The 17,934-nt window shown below is 42.7% G+C and overlaps 1 protein-coding gene across 1 annotated transcript in view; it reads right to left on the bottom strand.

Moving 5' to 3' along the window:
- The window catches only part of COLGALT2 (collagen beta(1-O)galactosyltransferase 2), a 145,487-nt gene that overhangs the window by 20,519 nt on the left and 107,034 nt on the right, over window positions 1-17,934 (bottom strand). Inside the window, exons 4-5 of the mRNA XM_029618516.1 lie at window positions 15,169-15,303; window positions 12,205-12,409 (exon numbers count right to left, since the gene is read on the bottom strand). Of these exons, the coding sequence (XP_029474376.1) occupies window positions 12,205-12,409; window positions 15,169-15,303 (340 nt within the window). The remainder of the gene's footprint in view (window positions 1-12,204; window positions 12,410-15,168; window positions 15,304-17,934) is intronic.

Raw genomic sequence — 17,934 nt, forward strand, 5'->3', positions numbered from 1 at the left:
GGCAGGAAAGCCCTGGCCAACTCAACGTGTTTCAGATTCCAGCCAGCTCCCAGTTTGGGAACAACTCTGTTTCCAGAGCTCTGCACTGCGTTTCAGGGCTTAAGGTGACTGCATGCATAAGAACATTTCCTGTATCACAAGCGGTAAAGTACCTGCAGAAAAAAATAATTTTGCTAAGCATTTGTTTTCTTTTTCTGTTATTCTCCAGATCAAAACATGCAAACTTAGCTGATCAGCTGAAGTTAGGTATGAAATTCAGCCTCCAGCTTGGCCTCTCTCTGAACTGTGCCCTGCACCTCAGTCTCAGCAAACACTTCTGCCTCCTTTATTCAGGGGCTTCTTTCACGCCGGACCATACGGAAAAAAATCACTACGAAAATGGGATTCTCTGAAGTTGACTTGGAGACACATTGCCCTGCACCATTAAAGTCCTGATCTTAAGGCCATTTTTCACCTCTGGCAGGATCCGGCATCGCACCGGAGCCCAGAACAAACCATCTGCAGTCCTCGGCACACGGCTTCCCCCGACACATGCTCTGACGGCTGGGGCAGCTTTCCTCCGAGAACCGGACTGCAGGAGCTTCCCTGGCAGCCCGGCTCAGAAGGGGGATGAGACGACAAAGGGTGCGCTGGCCGAGATGAAGGAGTCCTCCTCCTCCTCAGAGCAGGGTCAGAGCCAAGGCTTCCTCTTACTTCCTCCTCGTGCATCGTCTTGTACACCTCATTTACAATTTCTTTTTTAAGTTTAGCATTTATTGAAACTTCTAAATATATACCCACATGAAAAATTCCTCAGTAAAGAAATACACAGAAATAAAGGTTAACAAATAAAACCAAAAATCTATATTGGTGACACCTTTTTATAGCACTAATTTAATACAATTCTTGACTAGCTTTTAGGACCTAATTAATACTCCCTTCCTTGGGTCAAAATAGAATGAGCAAAAACTGAGGCTATCTGAAAAAAAACCCAAAAAACTGAATTAACGTTTTGCTCATTCTATTCTATTCGGTAATACAGAAAATAAAGAGAATAAGGCAAGAAAAAAAAAAAGAAAAATTTTAATACTTATATTCCAATGTCCTATCGAATTCACAAATTAAACAGATAGCTAATACACAATGCATGAAGAAATGAATCCTAGTAGAGGAAAATATTGTGGGAGTTTAAAAAAATAAATATTTGTTTACCTGCCGCCCAGCAAGTCTGAGCCGGCAGTCAGAGAGGTGGCCGGAGGCTGCTGCATGCCTCTGCTGATGCTGGAAGTCGAGAGGAGCCTTGGGAGAAGCAGCAGGGATCTGTTTTAAAAAGTTCCTGCCACTGCCGTGGAGGCAGAGCAGGCCCGAGGTGGCAGGAGGCTGTTCACTGCCCTTGCTGCTACTGCAGACAACGAAGCCGGCTAGTGGTGAGGAGTGAAGGTGGCGGGGAGCAGATATGAAGGCTCTCACCGCTGAAGTGGTTGGCCGGCAGTGGAAGAGGCGGCAGGGAGCAAAGCCAGCTCCTGCTGCCGCAGCCCGGGCAAAGTGGCGATAACGGCATCAGCCCAGAAATGGGCGCCAGTTCACGGCGCTGCTGTCATTGCTGGTGCGAAGGGAGCTCCAAAGGCACAATTAAGCGGTGGGCAGCCCCTGGCAAGGATCCCCTGGCAGAAGAAGAGCCAGGCAAAAAACTTTCTGATTTTAGTTTGTATTTATACTTTTAATAATCCTTTTATGTATATTGTATGGCATCTTTTCTTTGTTACTGTAAACCGTTGTGAAAGAACACGGAACAATGGTATATAAAAGTTTTAAATAAATAAAGGACACAAAACTAAGCCCAGATGGGCACGTTTAAGGCAGAGTGGCCCATTTACAGGAACTCCACCAGAAACAGGGGCAGGTGAAAGACTGGTTTCCTGCAATAGGATCAGGGAACCCAGTGACAGCCCACGTTTCTCTGCAGTAGGGAGGGAACACTTTAGATATTGGACATCTCTCTACCAGAGGATATAACACGAGGGCTATATAAATCTGAAACAAAAAAAAATAACAGCAGCAAAAGACTGTAGATCAGCTAAACTTGCGGCTAGCTCGTTAATAGACTCCTATCCCACCCCAAACACCTGCTCCCTTCTTTCTCTAACCCTACCCTGATCAGGGTAGAGGATTTAACATGAGATTATTATTAATTACCTGGAATTTTATTTAACAAGCTGGGGATTTATAATTTACTTTTCTGTTAATATTTGTAGTGCTTAAGAATCTATCTTTCCCTTGAGTTAAATCTCAAGGTGACAGTGAGAATTTGCAAGAGGACTTTGCAAAACTCAGAGACATGGCATGCAAATGAAAAATGAAATTTAATGTGGACAAGTGCAAAGTGATGCACTTAGGGAAGAGTAACCCAAATTATAGTTACACAATGCAAGGTTCCACATTAGGAGTCACCATTCAGGAAAAGGATCTAAGCATCATAGCTGATAAGTTGAAATCTTCTGCCCAGTGTGCGGCAGCATCCAAAAAGCAAATAGAATGCTAGGGATTATTAGGAAAGGAATAGAGAATAAAACAGAGAATATCATGATGCCTCTGTATCGCTCCATGATGCGACCTCACCTTGAGTATTGTGTGCAGTTTTGCTCACATCATCTCAAAAAAGAGATAATCAGCAAGGAATCTATCTGCCCCTTGGGATCTTGCTTGGTACTTATGACCTGGATTGGCCACTGTTGGAATCAAGATACTAGGCTTGATGGACCTTTGGTCTGATCCAATATGGCAAATCTTATGAACAATTCTAGGGGCAATGAAAATGCTGGCATATTCCTATTAGAACTGGTTCACGTCCCCAATCATGAAGTTTGTGTTTCAGGCCCATGCAGCTATTTTGTCCACGAACCTGCCCTTACAAAAGTGGAAACAGCACACACAAAGTACACACAAACATTTTCCTACTCATAGAAATTAAAGCATACTTTTTATATATACATTGCCCTTTCCAAAATGTGCATGCAAGTTTGGGAGCAGAGATACATGTATTTTATAAACTGTGCAAATGGCACCACAGAATTTATAAAATATACATATTGGGGCGGATTTTAAACCCCCTGCGTCGGCGCACCTATTTTGCATAGGCCGCCGGCGCGCACAGAGCCCTGGGACTCGCGTAAGTCCCGGGGTTTTCGAAAAGGGGCGTGTCAGGGCGTGGCCTAATGACGCGGCGTTTCGGGGCATGGTGCCGGCCTGGGGGCGTGGTCGAGGCCTCCGGACCAGCCCCCGAGTTGGATGACGGCGCGCCAGCAATCCGCTGGCGCGCGTAGATTTACGTCTGCTTCTAGCAGGCGTAAATCGAGGAACAAAGGTAAGGGGGGGGTTTAGATCGGTCCGGGGGGGTGGGTTAGGTAGGGGAAGGGAGGGGAAGGTGAGGGGATGGCGAAAGAAAGTTCCCTCCGAGGCTGCTCTGATTTCGGAGCGGCCTCGGAGGGAATGGAGGCAGGCTGCGCGGCTCGGCGCGCGCAGGCTGCCCAAAATCGGCAGCCTTGCGCGCGCCGATCCCGGATTTTATAGGATATGCGCGGCTATGCACGTATCTTATAAAATCCAGCGTACTTTTGTTTGCGCCTGGTGCGCCAACAAAAGTACGCGATTGCGAATTGTTTTAAGATCTACCTCATTACTTTGCACTCACTTATGTGCCAACTTCTGCATGCTACTGAAAATGATCCTCAATATGTCCAGTGTCATCAGTGAATACAACACAAAGTGAAAACATGGAAGATACAAATCATTCTGAAAACTTGTTTTGTGCATCTCTAATAGTGAATCGCCCACTTTGGACTGTACAAAGATTTTGGCCTGAATAGATGGGAAGGATTTTGGATACACACTTGGAAAAGAGGATTAGACAGATGTGTTGAAGCATTTCTTCTATTCTGTCTCTACAGGAAAAAAACTGAGCACATCTTTGGAGGATGAATTGATTCATGGGCCATTTTCCTATTCTTTTAAGATGAACAATATACAGTCACACATGCTAACATTTTGGCATTGTGAAATGGGAAGAAATAAGGAGCATTTGCCTGCTTTTACTTCATATGAAATCCAAGTAGTATTTTAAAGAATCTGCTTCTTATTTTAAAGGGGGGAGGGGCGTGGAAGTGTCAGTGCTTCACTCCCTACCTATTGCAAATTTTTTGAGCTCCACAGCTGTCCTTAACCAAGAGCATGGTCTAATGAACCCTTTAAATGACAAATCTATTCCTAACACATGCTTAAATGAAAATAGCATGGTGCAGTGACTACAATCTCTGCCCATTTGGAATAAACTTCTAAAATGTTAGGTCTGAATATATCATCAAATTACAAAAGTATTGTGGTCGAGATGGCGTCCTGAAGGGAGTGGTGGACGGCAGTCGGTGTCTTCGTGGCTTACTTCTTGCAATATTTTTTTTTGCCTGTAGTCTTTGGGAAAGTATAAAGAGAGACTCCAGGTGTATCCCCCTGCCCTGGGGACTCCTGTTTCTAGGCCAGTTGACAAGTCATGCAGAAGGCAGCCAGAGAGAGCCCTGTTGTGTGGCACCATTGGGGATCGAGCCAGGCAGTATAGAGATGGCGCCATCTTTTGGCAAAACTCTGAATCTCGGGGCTCGCTTTGCTCCACCGAGGCCTGACATCACCTGGCGACTTGCTTGTAGCCAGTACTGCTGCAATGCATTGATCGCTTCTTGAACCAAGGGGAAAAGTTGCTGGGAAGGAAGCAGACATCATACCAAGCCCTTCGGTTTGATTCAGGTCTGGTAAGGGAGATGGTGGAACATCTCCCACGGCTACTGCTATGGATGCAGGAGGAGCAACGGCAGAACTGGGGGAAGGAGACGGTAGATCCATCCAAGTGCAAGGATGTGCTGTAAACTAGGAGCCCAGAGCTTTGCTCCCCTTCCAGCTGATTTTCTCAGGTTAGTTTTTACTGTCTCTCCCCCCAGAAGTTAAACCAGCGGACATATGGAAAGCTATATTTTCTCTCGCTTCTCAAGTTCCAAATCTGACTGCCTTTGTTGTGGATTCAACCCATAAATATCAAGCTTTGGAAATGGATTCTCAAGTCCACTGGATACTTTGATGGGGGAGCTAGAACAACTTCAAAAAGAAGAAGAAAATGTTCTTGCTACAGGCAATCAAGTGGTTTTTAACAAATTAGAAACTTTGGAAATTTCTCTGTGGAAGAGGAATTTATGATTTTTGAACTTTTCAAAAAGTTCTGTTGGTGTCTGGTCTGGGTTTAAATGGTATCTGGTGGAGGCTCTCAAAATTACATCAGCAATCTTCTCTCCAAACCCCAAAATAAGAAGAAAGAGAATGGGGTGGGAGGTGTTGGAGAAACAGAGGCAGGCAGGGCCTATCAGGTACCATAAATTTAGCCAGAGCACTGGAGGAATCTCAGAGCGAGTTGGCATTTAAGTTACTTTGATAGCCAATTTTATTGTAGAGTCAGATAGAGAATGGGTGTTAAAAATGATTTTTTTTCACCATATAAATTGTTTCTGTATTCATAAGTGACACAAAAAAGAGAAAACCTTTTTGGGATTTGAAGCCCAGAGTTTTACAGTCAGGGACATTTTCTTTTGTGATTTACTTGTAAGTGCCTTGTGTTATATCTGGGTAACCGTTATGCTTTCTTTGTATCAAAACAATTGGAAGCTTTTTTGAAGCCTGTATGAAGCATATTTTTTCTCTACCTTGAGGTACATTTTCCAATTAAGATGTTATATCTTCAAATGTAAATTGAAAACCAATAATTACATAAAAAAATATAAACATAAGAATATAAGAAATGCCAAAGGTTCATTGAGCCCAGCATCCCTGTCTCCAACAGCGGCCAATACAGGTCACAAGGACTTGGCAGATCCCATAAATCTAATTCCTGTTACTTGCTCCCAGGGATAGCAATATCTTTCTTTAGTCTACCTGCTAATAACATATTATGGACTTTTCCTCCAAGAAATTGTCCAAACCCTGCCACGCTAGTCGCCTTAACCACGTCCTCTGGCAACTGATTCCACAGCTTGCTAGGTCGCTGAGGGAAAAAGTACTTTCTACGATCTGTTTTCAATCTGCTGGTTGTTACTTTCATAGATGATCCCCTTATTTTAGTGTTATTTCAAAGGGTAAAAAAAATCCTTTATTTCCCTATTCCACTCCACTCATGATTATATAAACCTCTATCATGTCCCCTCTCAGGTGTCTTCTCCAAGATGATGAGCCCTAAGCAGACTTCCTTCATAAGCAATCCAGCTCCATCATCATTTGTGTTCCTCTTCTCTGTACCTTTACGGTGTCTGCTATGTCTTTTTTGGGATGGGGTCACCAGAACCGCACAGAATACTCACAGTGTGGCCACACCATGGATCAATGCAGAGGTACTATGAGATTCTCTGTTTTATTCTCCATTCCTTTCCGGATCATTCCTAACATTCTATTTGCTATTTGACAGCCGCTGCTGCCCACTGGGCTGAGGATTCCAAAGCATTGCCCAGAAGGACTTTGAGGTCCTTCTCCTGGGTGGTGATTATTTCTAATAAGGAACACAGCATTGTGTTAACTGTAGTTGGGATTATTCTGCCCTATGTGCATCACTTTGCATTTGTCCATATTAAGTTTCATCTTCCATTCAGATGCCCAGTGTCCCAGGGTTGCAAGGTCCTTCTGCAGTTCCTCACAATCCACTGCTATTTAACAACTTCAAATAATTTTCCGTCATTTACAAATCCGATTACCTCACTGGTTGCTCCCTTTTCCAGATCATTTATGAATATGTTAAACAGCACCAGTCCAGGTACACCGTAAAAGGTATATAGACAAGCAAATCTTCTTTCCACATTGTTTGAGGTGAATAGAAAATGTTCTGATGTCAGTGTGTGCAGGGGTTGACAGAGATAGACACATTTCAAGGGCAGGGCAAAGCTAAACCTTGTCTTTCTGAAGCGTGGCGTAGACTGCAGCAGTAATTGGAGGGCTCAATAAGAGCAGGTTTCCTCCCCTAGGGACCAACCCTCTCTTCCCCCCAAGAGGCAGCTACTAGCAAGGCTGAGAGTCAGCAAGATGTGGACAGGATATACTCAGAGGAAAAAGGGACTCGTGGGGATAGGAATAATTGTCACCCTGGCTTCTTGTGAGAGGAGAGCGGCATTGGAAGAGGGGAGAAACCTCTATCCCGCAGAAACTGCTGAGAAAAGAACTGGTAATGACCTAACAATTTCTAGTACCACTGGTATTGCTCATTTGGACGTCCCTGCTGGAATCTGTTGACTCCTTCCTGGTGCCTCAGGAGAGGTATACATTTGCTGTGGATGTGAAATAAAGGCATTGTGCATGCATTTGGTTCCTGCAGTCCTGTTGGTGATCTAGATTGCCATGTTATGTCTTGTATAAGAATTATGGTACAGTATATGTATTATCATGACATCCTTGGCGAACCTGTGAGCAGACTTCCTGTATATGGTATGCTATCGCTGTCCGCTGAGCCTTGAGACTGCAGAAGCTGTGTTGCTTATTGTCATTTTAATTCAGATCAAAAGTAACCCAGCATGGAATAAAGCTGGTACAAAGCTGTAAATGCTGCTTTTACAGTCGCAGATGGTGGGCTCATATCTGCAGTCTTACACCAGCAGGCTTATTCAGGGCTTGAAATGCACATTGTCCTGAACAGCACTCTTCAAGTCAAAATACAGATTTCATAATGCAATCAATAAATATAATGAGGCATTAGGACCCATGACCTTCCATCCTCGGTCTTAAAATATGGAATTTATTTCATTTTATTTATTTATCTATCTGTTAAGGGTTTAGTTTCTTTGCTATAAAGATGGAATAAAGGTGACATTATGGAAAAGAAATGGATGGAAGAGTTCATGATTATGTAAATGACAAGTGCTAGCAACATACAGAGAAACATAGAAATGACTGCAGAAAGGGACCAAATGCTCCATCCAGTCTGCCCAGCAAGCTTACAGTAGTAACTAATGGCCATACAAGCCACCTTTATAATTATCAGTTTCCCAGGCTGTCAACGTCAGGACCCTTGTTGGTTGCTGTTTGAATCCAATTCCCTGTTAACTCTTGCCATTGAAGCAGAGAGCAATGTTGGAGTTGCATCAAGAGCATTACTTGGATAAGGGTAGTAACCGCCACACCAGCAAGTAACTCCCATTTACTCTGTTCTTTATTCCCATCCTTTAGCCATAAAGGATCCACAGTGTTTATCCCATGCCCCTTTGAATTTATTTTTTTTTTTACTATTTTTGTCTTCACCACCTCCTCCTCTGATCACCTTTCAATTTCACTATACCTCTTTGGACCTTTCTTCTTTCTCTGATGTATCTGAAGAATGTTTTGTCAGCTCGCTTCACCTCTTTGGCAATCCTTTCTTCTGCCAGACTTTTTGCTTTCTGCTGCTTTTTTTTGCTTTTATTATGTCAGCCACCTCCTTTGAGAACCAGATCGGTTTTGTTTACTTTTGTAACATATAGATTTGTTGCTTTTGTAATTGCTTCTTTTAGTTTGGCCCACTGTTGTTCCACCTCTCCTATTTTCTCCCAGTCTTCTAGTTCTACCTCCAGGTATGTCCCCATTTCGACAAAGTCCGTATTTTTGAAATGCAAAATTCGGGTCTTCGTGTGACTTCTCCGTGTCTTATTTGTGGTGTCAAACCATACCATTCGATGATCACTGGTGCTGAGGTGGGCACCTGTCTGGACATTAGAGACATTATCCCCGTTAGTGAGCACTAAATCAAGTATAGCTCCCTCCCTCGTGGGTTCCATTACCATTTGTTTGAACAGAGCCCCTTGCAGGGCATCCACTATCTCTCTACTTCTGATAGATTACGCAGAAGGGATTCTCCAGTCTACATCTGGCATATTAAAGACTCCAACAATCAGCACTTCTCCTTTCTTTCCTACTTTTTGGATGTCTTCGACCAGATCTCTGTCCAGTTCTTCCATCTGAGTCAGAGGCCTGTAAACCACACTAGTAAAAATGAATGAACCATCATTTTATTTTAGGACGGCCCATAATGCTCCTTCTCTACCTCACTTTCCTTGCAATTCAGTTGCTTGGATATTGTTCTTGACATAAAGAGCTATTCATCCCCCTTTTCTCATCTTTCTGTCCTTCCTTTACAAGTTATAGCCCGGTATTGCCATATCCCAATCATGAGAATCCATGAACCACGTCTCCGGGACAGCAACACTGTCCAAGTCCACCTCCACCATTAGGGCCTGTAGGTCTGGGATTTTATTGCCCAAACTATGAGCATTTGTAGTCAAAGCTTTCCAGTTTTTTTCCCTTGATTGTTGTACATCGTATGCACCTTTTCTGCTTTTTTGTGCTGATTGATTTTGTTATATTCTCCTTCCACATCCTATATTGCTTGAGATTACTAAACAGATTATGTATTCTTAAGCTTATCTGTTGCAGAACTCTTGTAAAATGCCTCTGGTCAGTCTCCCATCCAGGACAACATGTGTGGAGAGAGACGAAGAAATGGCGGAAATATTAAACAAATACTTCAGTTCTGTGTTCACTAAAGAAGACCCTGGAAAGAATAGTCGTTAGTTAACAAGACTGTGGAAGGGGATGGAGTAGATGAAACTCCATTTATGGGCGAGAATGTATGGGAAGAGCTAGGAAAGCTGATAGTGGACAAAGACATGGAGCCTGATGAGGTTCATCCCAGGATACTGAGGTAGTTCAGAGATATGCTGGCGGGTCCGCTGCGTGACCTGTTCAATAGATCTTTGGAAACAGGAGTGGTACCAAGTGACTGGAGAAGAGCAATGGTGGTCCTGCTTCACAAGAGTAGGAGCAGAGAGGAGACTGGAAACTACAGGCCAGTTAGCCTCACCCTCGGTGGTGGGAAAATTAATGGAGACGATAGTGAACTATCTACAATCCAGTGGGTTGCTCGATCCGAGACAGCATGGATTCACCAGGGGAAGGTCCTGTCAGACGAATCTGATTGATTTTTTTGATTGGGTGACTAGAGAGTTGGATCAGGAAAGAGTGCTCAATGTGATTTAGTTAGATTTTAGTAAAGGTTTTGATACAGATCCACATAGAAGACTCAAAGTGAGAAGCTTGGGAGTGAGTGCCAAGGTGGTGGCATGGATAAACAAACTGGTTGACAGATAGAAGACATCGTGTTATGGTAAATGGAACCTGCTCTGAAGAGAAAACGGTGATAGGACCAGTTCTGTTCAATATTTTTGTGAGCGACATTGCAGAAGGGATAGAAGGTAAAGTTTGTCTATTTGCGGATGATACTAAGATCTGCAACAGAGTGGACATGCTGGAAGGAGTAGAGAGAATGAGACGTGATTTAAAGAAGCTTAAACGGTGGGCGAAGATATGGCAAGTAGTGCAGTCATGCATCTGGGGTGTGGTAATCCAAAAGAACTGTATATGATGGGAGTAAAGGGCTGCTGTGCACAGAACAAGAGAGAGACCTTGGGATTATAGTGTCTAGCGATCTAAAGACGGCGAAGCAATGTGACAAGGTGATAGCAAAAGCCAGAAGAATGCTAGGCTGCACTGAGAGAGGAATAACCAGTAAGAAAAAGTAGGTGATAATACCATTGTACAAGTCTTTGGTGAGGCCTCACCTGGAGTACTGTGTTCAGTTCTGGAGACCATATCTCAAAAGAGACAGATAAGATGGAGTTGATCCAGAGAAGGGCAACCAAAATGGTGATGGGTCTCCATTAAATGACTTATGAGGAAAGGTTGAAGGTCCTAAATATGTATACCCTGAAGGAGAGGAGGTGCAGGGGAGTTATACAGACCTTCAGATACCTGAAAGGTTTGAATGATGCACAATCAACAAACCTTTTCCGTTGGAAGGAAATCAGTAGAACTAGGGATCACAAAATAAAACTACTGGGAGTACGACTCAGAACCAATGTCAGGAAATATTTCTTCACAGAAAGGGTGATGGATGCCTAGAATGCCCTTCCAGAGGAGGTGGTGAAAACAAAAACAGTAAAATCAGTATTTTCTGACAAATGTCCTGGCTCCAAACAATTGAGACTATATAAACACCAGCTAGAAACAGGCCCCACAGTATAGCAACAGTTGTTTTGCATCGTACTCAAAAGACATAACAGCCTTTGCATTCTGTTTTTATATTTTAAAAATTTGACAATAGTAGAACTTGGAAATTCACAAAGTAGGTGAGCATTAGCATTAAAAATTCTGATATGTCACTTAAAAGAAACTTGTACCCCTTGCACACTTTGTAAAATTTTAAAAGAACATTTGACTGGTAACAGACTCTAAAGGGGGTCATATTAGCACAAGTCAAACTCACCCTGTATCAATTAAAAGTTTCATTGCTCAATGATTATTTTTGAACCTTGGAAGCAGCCATATTAGCAGAAAAGTTAGCTCTTCCCTTACACTTACTGGTTCCAATTGGGTCATGTTTGGTATGATGTCACAAATTCCATTAACCAATCAAATCCGCTTGTCCAATACACTGTAATATTTAACCAAACTAGGGTTTTTTGTAAATATATGATCAAAATCAATATGGATACTAACATACTGTAAATAGATGGGCCTGGTGTCTTTATCTACTATCAATTTCTTGGTCTCTGTATTTCTAGATATATTTTTATGCAAGATACGTGGTGATGCTGTTACAGACAAGACCAACTCTCAGTAGTTCAGGGGAGCAGCATCAAGATTTAAAAATTGATGACTTGTCAACAAAATGTTTAATTGATAGAAAGCAAGTAACACTGCTGATTGAGCATACTTTGGAAATACATCCCAATATGCATTTTCTTTTACGATGGAGATGAATGCAATGGAACTCACTGCCATAGGATCTCCGTCTTCAGGACAGTTTAAAAAAAATTCAGACTCCAATTGAAGAACTTCCTGCTGCAGCAGGCCTATGGCTAGTCTGTGCTGGTAGCGGTCTGATCAGGTGATCTCTGTCTTCAGGACAGCTTTAAAAAATACAGACTCCAATTGAAGAACCTCTTATCGTAGCAGGCCTATGGTTAATTTGTGCTGATAATGGTTGGACCTTTTATTTTATGTTTTTTTCTGTTTATGTTTTGTTAATAATTTTATGCTTGTTTTATTGCGAATCGCTTAGGCCTAGTCTGTGTTAAGCGATCAATACATTTTAATAAATACAAACACAAATACATGTAATACCTGCTTGTCTGCTGGAGAATGCAAAGACAATGATGTCGTCAAAGGTCCAAGTATAGTCTGGGTGCGGCGGGTAGAAGGCTAGTTTGGTGGAGGCCTCTTTCCTCAGGTCAATGAGGAATGTGGAATGAACCATTGGCACAGGAAAGCAGCCCGTTCTTTTCCATTCCCTTAGCAGAACATACTCTGGGGTTCTTTTATAATATCCCTGCATATCAAATCAATGCACACAATCATAAGCAGTTTTTATGCTTTATACTTGTGTTATTAGATATTAACTGTGCAGCTCAGGCATTCTCCTTTAAAATATTTCTTCTTTTGCACGTGCTCAGAAATAAGTGAAGCCTAAAAATGCAGGTGCAGTCCCCTCTTGCATTAGTTACCTGGGCTTGAACCCCCTACTGTTGCCTAGAAAATATAGGAGTATGTGTTGTGTGAGTGGGGTTCTTACTGGTCTTCTGGAAACTGAATGCTGGTATTGCATTTCAAAGTCTACCACAGCCAACAGCATGATTTAGTGAAATTTGGTATTTTTAGGAGATGCACTGACATGCCACTGAAGAGCTTGAGACCAACAACGTGGGCAGGAGTGATGCAGAAGTGGGGCTACTCCAACAAATCACATACATGTGACCGCAGTACAATATGAACTGCAGGATGCTTCTTCTTGAAGGAGCCCTGCACTGGAAGACCTTGTTAGGAGAACCGAACAGGCCATCTTATGTGCTCCATACCAGAAAACCCTAGGACAGTAGTGTCAGGAAATGAGAACATAGCACACCCACAGAACTAGTGCTTACAGTTCATATCCAGGAGCCAAAAAAGTATGGCAAACCACAGTTAAACTATAGGGGGTCAATAGTCAAAACTGCCAATCCTGGTGTAAATTCCTTGGGTACTTTTAGCCATGGAGTTTGCATCAATAAGGAAAAGCAAAAGTCCACACAGGCTTTTGCTTTAATGCGCCCAGAAAGATTAGTCGCAAAGATTGCGCCTGTTTTCTCTGCACACATTTTTGTCAGAAACTATGCATATAGGTTTGATCAATCATACATACACGAATAGTTCCTCTCTCTGCATTATTCTGTCTCCGTTATGTGTTTCCTATGCAAAGTTTTAATAGGATAGCTTAACTCAGTCCTTACTCGCAGACAGGAGGCCATGTCTTCTGCTCCATCTTTATTAACATGTAACAGTCTTACTCTGCATAAACTGAAGATTACAGCTCCCAACGTAGTCTGGGCCACAGAAGTATGGTCAGGTAAAATAGGAATAATTCTGCAGGATTGGTCAGATTAATTGCTGAAGTCACAAGTTAGACAGGACAAATCTGACCAGAGTTGAAACACTGCCAGGCACCCCTGTTTCTATTCAGAAGTTTACCTTTTAGAGTCCACTGCATTGAATACCGCAGAAGCTGTGAATGTGTAGGGCGACCATCAGTTGATAGTGTAATAGTAAACAAAGAAACCAAGTAAAACATGCACACAACATTAGTAACAGAAACAGACATACTGCTGTGGAAGCAGAACACTGAAAACAGGGAAACGGTGACTAAACAGAAAAACACCTGTGGAGACAGGATATGCATTGTTGAATAATGCATTGCATGCTTTTATCTGCAGACAGGATGGGCAATATTCACAGCATGTGCTTCTGTCGGTAAAATATGTTTTTACAAATAGAAAGGGTTTTGAATATTGCCCTCCCTATTGTTAAAGGGTTGGATTGATTTATACATGAGGGGGGCAATATTCAGCTTCTATACGGCTTGACTAGTTAGCCAGATAACCATATCCAGTTAACTAGCAGAGTACAGTCAGTGGCGTGGTTGCACCGCTGAATATACCCGGCTATCTTAAAGTTAGCTGGTTATGTGTAACCAGATAACTTTAGGACAGCCCCATGGCCCAACCAGAGTTAGTTGCATAAGTTAACCAGCTAACTCTATGCCGCCCTCGGAATGCCCCCGACTTACCTGGTTAGAACTTAGTAACTAGTTACCTGGCTAGAATTTAGTCAGATAAGCAATCAATATACCCTGGTAAGCCATTCAGATGGATAACTATTACGTTATCTGTCTAAATGGCGTTTGAATATGAACCTTAAGTAGTCTTTAGGTATTGCTGGCAGAAAACAGAGACGACTAAACAGAACAAACAGAAAGGATGACTCAAAGGATAGCACAAATGCAGAATAGTCCAGTGGCTCCTAGCCAGACACAAATATCTTTACAATACAGCCGCCATGTTCATTCCACTAAATGTATTGAAGGAAAAGAGCTGCAGGAGGACAGTCCTGGTGGTCCAATAAAAAGGTTTCCTGACTTTTCTTTGAATGGATTGTTTGAGATATATTCTAAGACCTGATGAGAGATTTGTATTGTCCTTTTAAGCACAAAAGATAGGAAAGCAAGCTGTCAACTGGCATGGGCCAAGACCAACATTTCGTGCTACTTAGCCGAAAAAATAGGGACTTATCTGGCAAAGCGGCAGCCGCTGAATATCCGGCTTTGTTCAGCAGCTGCCATTTATCTGGTTAAGTAGATAGCAAGATATCTTGGGGGTGGGCAATGGACAGATCGAGGCAGGGCCTACATTCAGCCTTATCTGGTTAAGTTAATCGAATAAGTTAGAGGTCTAAAATTATCTGAATATAAATTATCCAGCTAACTAGAACTTATCCAGTCATATTCAGCAGCTTAGCCGTACCGATAGCCAGATAAGTTATATCCTGATAACTAAGATAACTGGATATCTTTGAATATTGGGCCCATTGTTGATAGGAATTATTGTTATAAAACACAATATAGTACCTAACAGAACTGATTCTGTGCAATATTCATCTCGCCATTATATAGCACATTACAATGTATGTCTAAGTATGAACATCAACATGAAGTATCAACATCTTCCACTCAGCAGTATGTCACTATAGGTGAATAAAGTTGATTATGACGCAGTTTACCTGAGGGGTAATTCCACACCAGAAATTGGAGTAGAGACCTCGAGACTCCAGCATTGGTGCCACTATCGTCTTGTTTTCCGCTATCATCAAATTCAACGTATGGCGGTTGGTCAGGAAATTGTCTGCATCAACAAACTGTGAAGCAAACACAGATTTTTAGAAATGTTCTCTCTGAATCAGAAAAAGTGTTGTGGTGGTTGGGTTAGTCTGCTTAAACACACAGACATAAAAGTCAGTAAGCGCACTGAAGGGGAACTAACATAGTACACCTGTGACCAGATTTCAAGACTTACTTCCCTTTGCTTTCTGTTGAAAGCTGGGAGCAGAAGTGCAAGGCCTCAGCCATATAAAATCCCAAGACTACATAAACTCTAACCTTTACTGGAGCTGATCTCATGCCCAAGAAAAGGAAAACTGCTTCACCCTAACCAAGAAAAAGAGAAATGGAGAGCCCGCTGGGAACAAAGGGGCAAATGAAGGGGAATGCTGAAACCCTGGCAAGGAATTTTTTTGGGTGCTTGCTCCCACTTATCCACAGTGTGACCACAAAACCCATGGAGAGCGGAGACATCTCACTGCACCCACCCAGATCCATCAGATCTGCCCACTGCCCAGGCTATTCTCCTATGCACTAACCTGAAAAAAGAAATTTGTCTCTGAATGTATTGAGTTATTCCAATAAAAAGTATCATCTACAACTTGTTTGCAGAGCTGAATTTCATCAGCATTAGCAAATACAAATATCAAATTTTATTTTTTTTTATATTTCTTGAAATGATTCACTGTTTTTTTCCATTCATAGTTACAAGATTCATCCTCTCCTACCTCCTTACCCAAAGAGTGTGGAGACAGGATTACATAATTACCCACACCGAGAGGACTGGAAGACGACTAGAGCCAAGAAAAATGTTTTTAATATGCCTCATAACTCAGTAGGAGGCACTTTAGCTGTATTAAATCATAAGCCATTCCCCGTGGCCCCAGTGTATAACCCTCAATATGCCAAAACTTATATGCTTTGAAAGACTGTAACTTGTGTCTCCTGTTATGCACCATGCGATACTTCTGTCTAGCCAGCAGACTGGCATCCATACAGTATTTATTCAGTGAAAACTGACAGAGAAACCCCTACTCTGAAGTTAATAAGTCTTTTGGGCCTTTCCTTTCAAATTCATCTGTCAGAAAAACACAACCAAAATTATTTAGACTGCCATAAAAATCATCACTGTTTGCTATAATGCTGGCCTCAGCACTCTGGCAGGTCAGTCGCGTGCCCAGATTTTCAGTGCACAGTTCTAGTAGCTGTGTTTCTTCTGAAGGAAACCTGTCTTCTCTGCAATAACTTTAACTGGGCCAAAATAAGAAGTTGCCGATTGAGGAAAGTTTAAATCAGCACTAGAAGCAATAAAGTCAAGTCCCACTCACCACTCAGCCTTGATTGCTCAGGAGGGTTGTGCAACAGCTAGCACTAACCAATCCACAACTCCACCTCCCTGGATCACTAAACCTCCATCTAGCTCTTGTCTCCTCGGTGTGTGTGAGGATACCTTTGTTTCAATATAAAGTTAATTGTCCTACCAAATATTAATGAATTAAAAACCTTAAATGAGAATATTATAGCTATTCAAGCTTGGAGAACTAGCCAAAGGACCTAAATTTATAAAATAACTATGTCAAGTAACAACAAACACAATAGAACTGAGAATAGGAAAAGGTCATAACTGACTAGTTGCTGAATACTCTGTGTTCCCAAGGACTTTCTTCACTGTTGCATTAACTCAATAATTTGCATCATATACAAACAGGAGAGGAACCATCCATCCATCCTCAGTCATGAATTTCTCAAGACTAGAAATCCTTCACAAGGTTTCAACAATAAATCAATTATTACCTTTTTCTCTTTTCAGTTTGTGATGATGACTTTGACTATGCAAAGTGTTTTGGACAGGAGTGCTGAGCCAAGGTGCTTTATTGGGCCTCTGACATCACACCTGCAGTGTTATAGGTAGTAGGTGGAGGTTAACGATGAAGATTGTGCATATGTTGAGGGTACAAACATATGTGCGTACTGCTGCACCACATGACTATCTGTGACACATTATGACCTTCCAGCAATCTGCTATCTCCAGATGACAGTGAGCCTATGTGTGACATGGAAGTTTAAGGGATGTAAACCCTTGGCCTGCATGATGTAAACGTTTTATGAGGACAGATGTGGCTGCGGTAAAAGTGGTTATAAACTATACCGTCATGATGACGTCAGAGATCAGAGGAAATTACAAGTGAAGGCTGGACAATAGCAGATTCATAATCCTGCCTTCACTCACCTCCAAGTGCATCCTCCTGTAGGCAGGGCCAGTGCAAGGGGATTGGGCGCCCTAGGCACCTTCAGCCTTGCGCTGCCCCCAGCCACAGCCCCGACTCCTCCTTCCCCCCCCCCAAAAGAAAACTTACAAAATACCCAGTGGTCCAGGTGGGGGCCCGGGAGCGATCTGCTGCTCCCGGGGCCTCGGCTGCCACTAACCAAAATGGCGCCTGTGTCCTTTAGCCCCTACCATGTGACAGGTGCTACCGGTGCCATTGGTTGGCCCCTGTCACATGGTAGGGGCTAAAGGCCACTGGCACCATTTTGCGTAGTGGAAGCTGAGGCCCCGGGAGCGGCAGATTGCTCCCAGGCCCTCCGCTGGACCACAAGGGGAGTGACGGGAGGGTGGCACGGTGAGGCGGGGCGGGCAGAATTTTGAAAGGGCACTTTTTGCCCTTTCA

This window comes from Rhinatrema bivittatum, chromosome 10 (genome assembly GCF_901001135.1).
Source record: "Rhinatrema bivittatum chromosome 10, aRhiBiv1.1, whole genome shotgun sequence".
Classification (NCBI taxonomy): Eukaryota; Metazoa; Chordata; class Amphibia; order Gymnophiona; family Rhinatrematidae; genus Rhinatrema; species Rhinatrema bivittatum.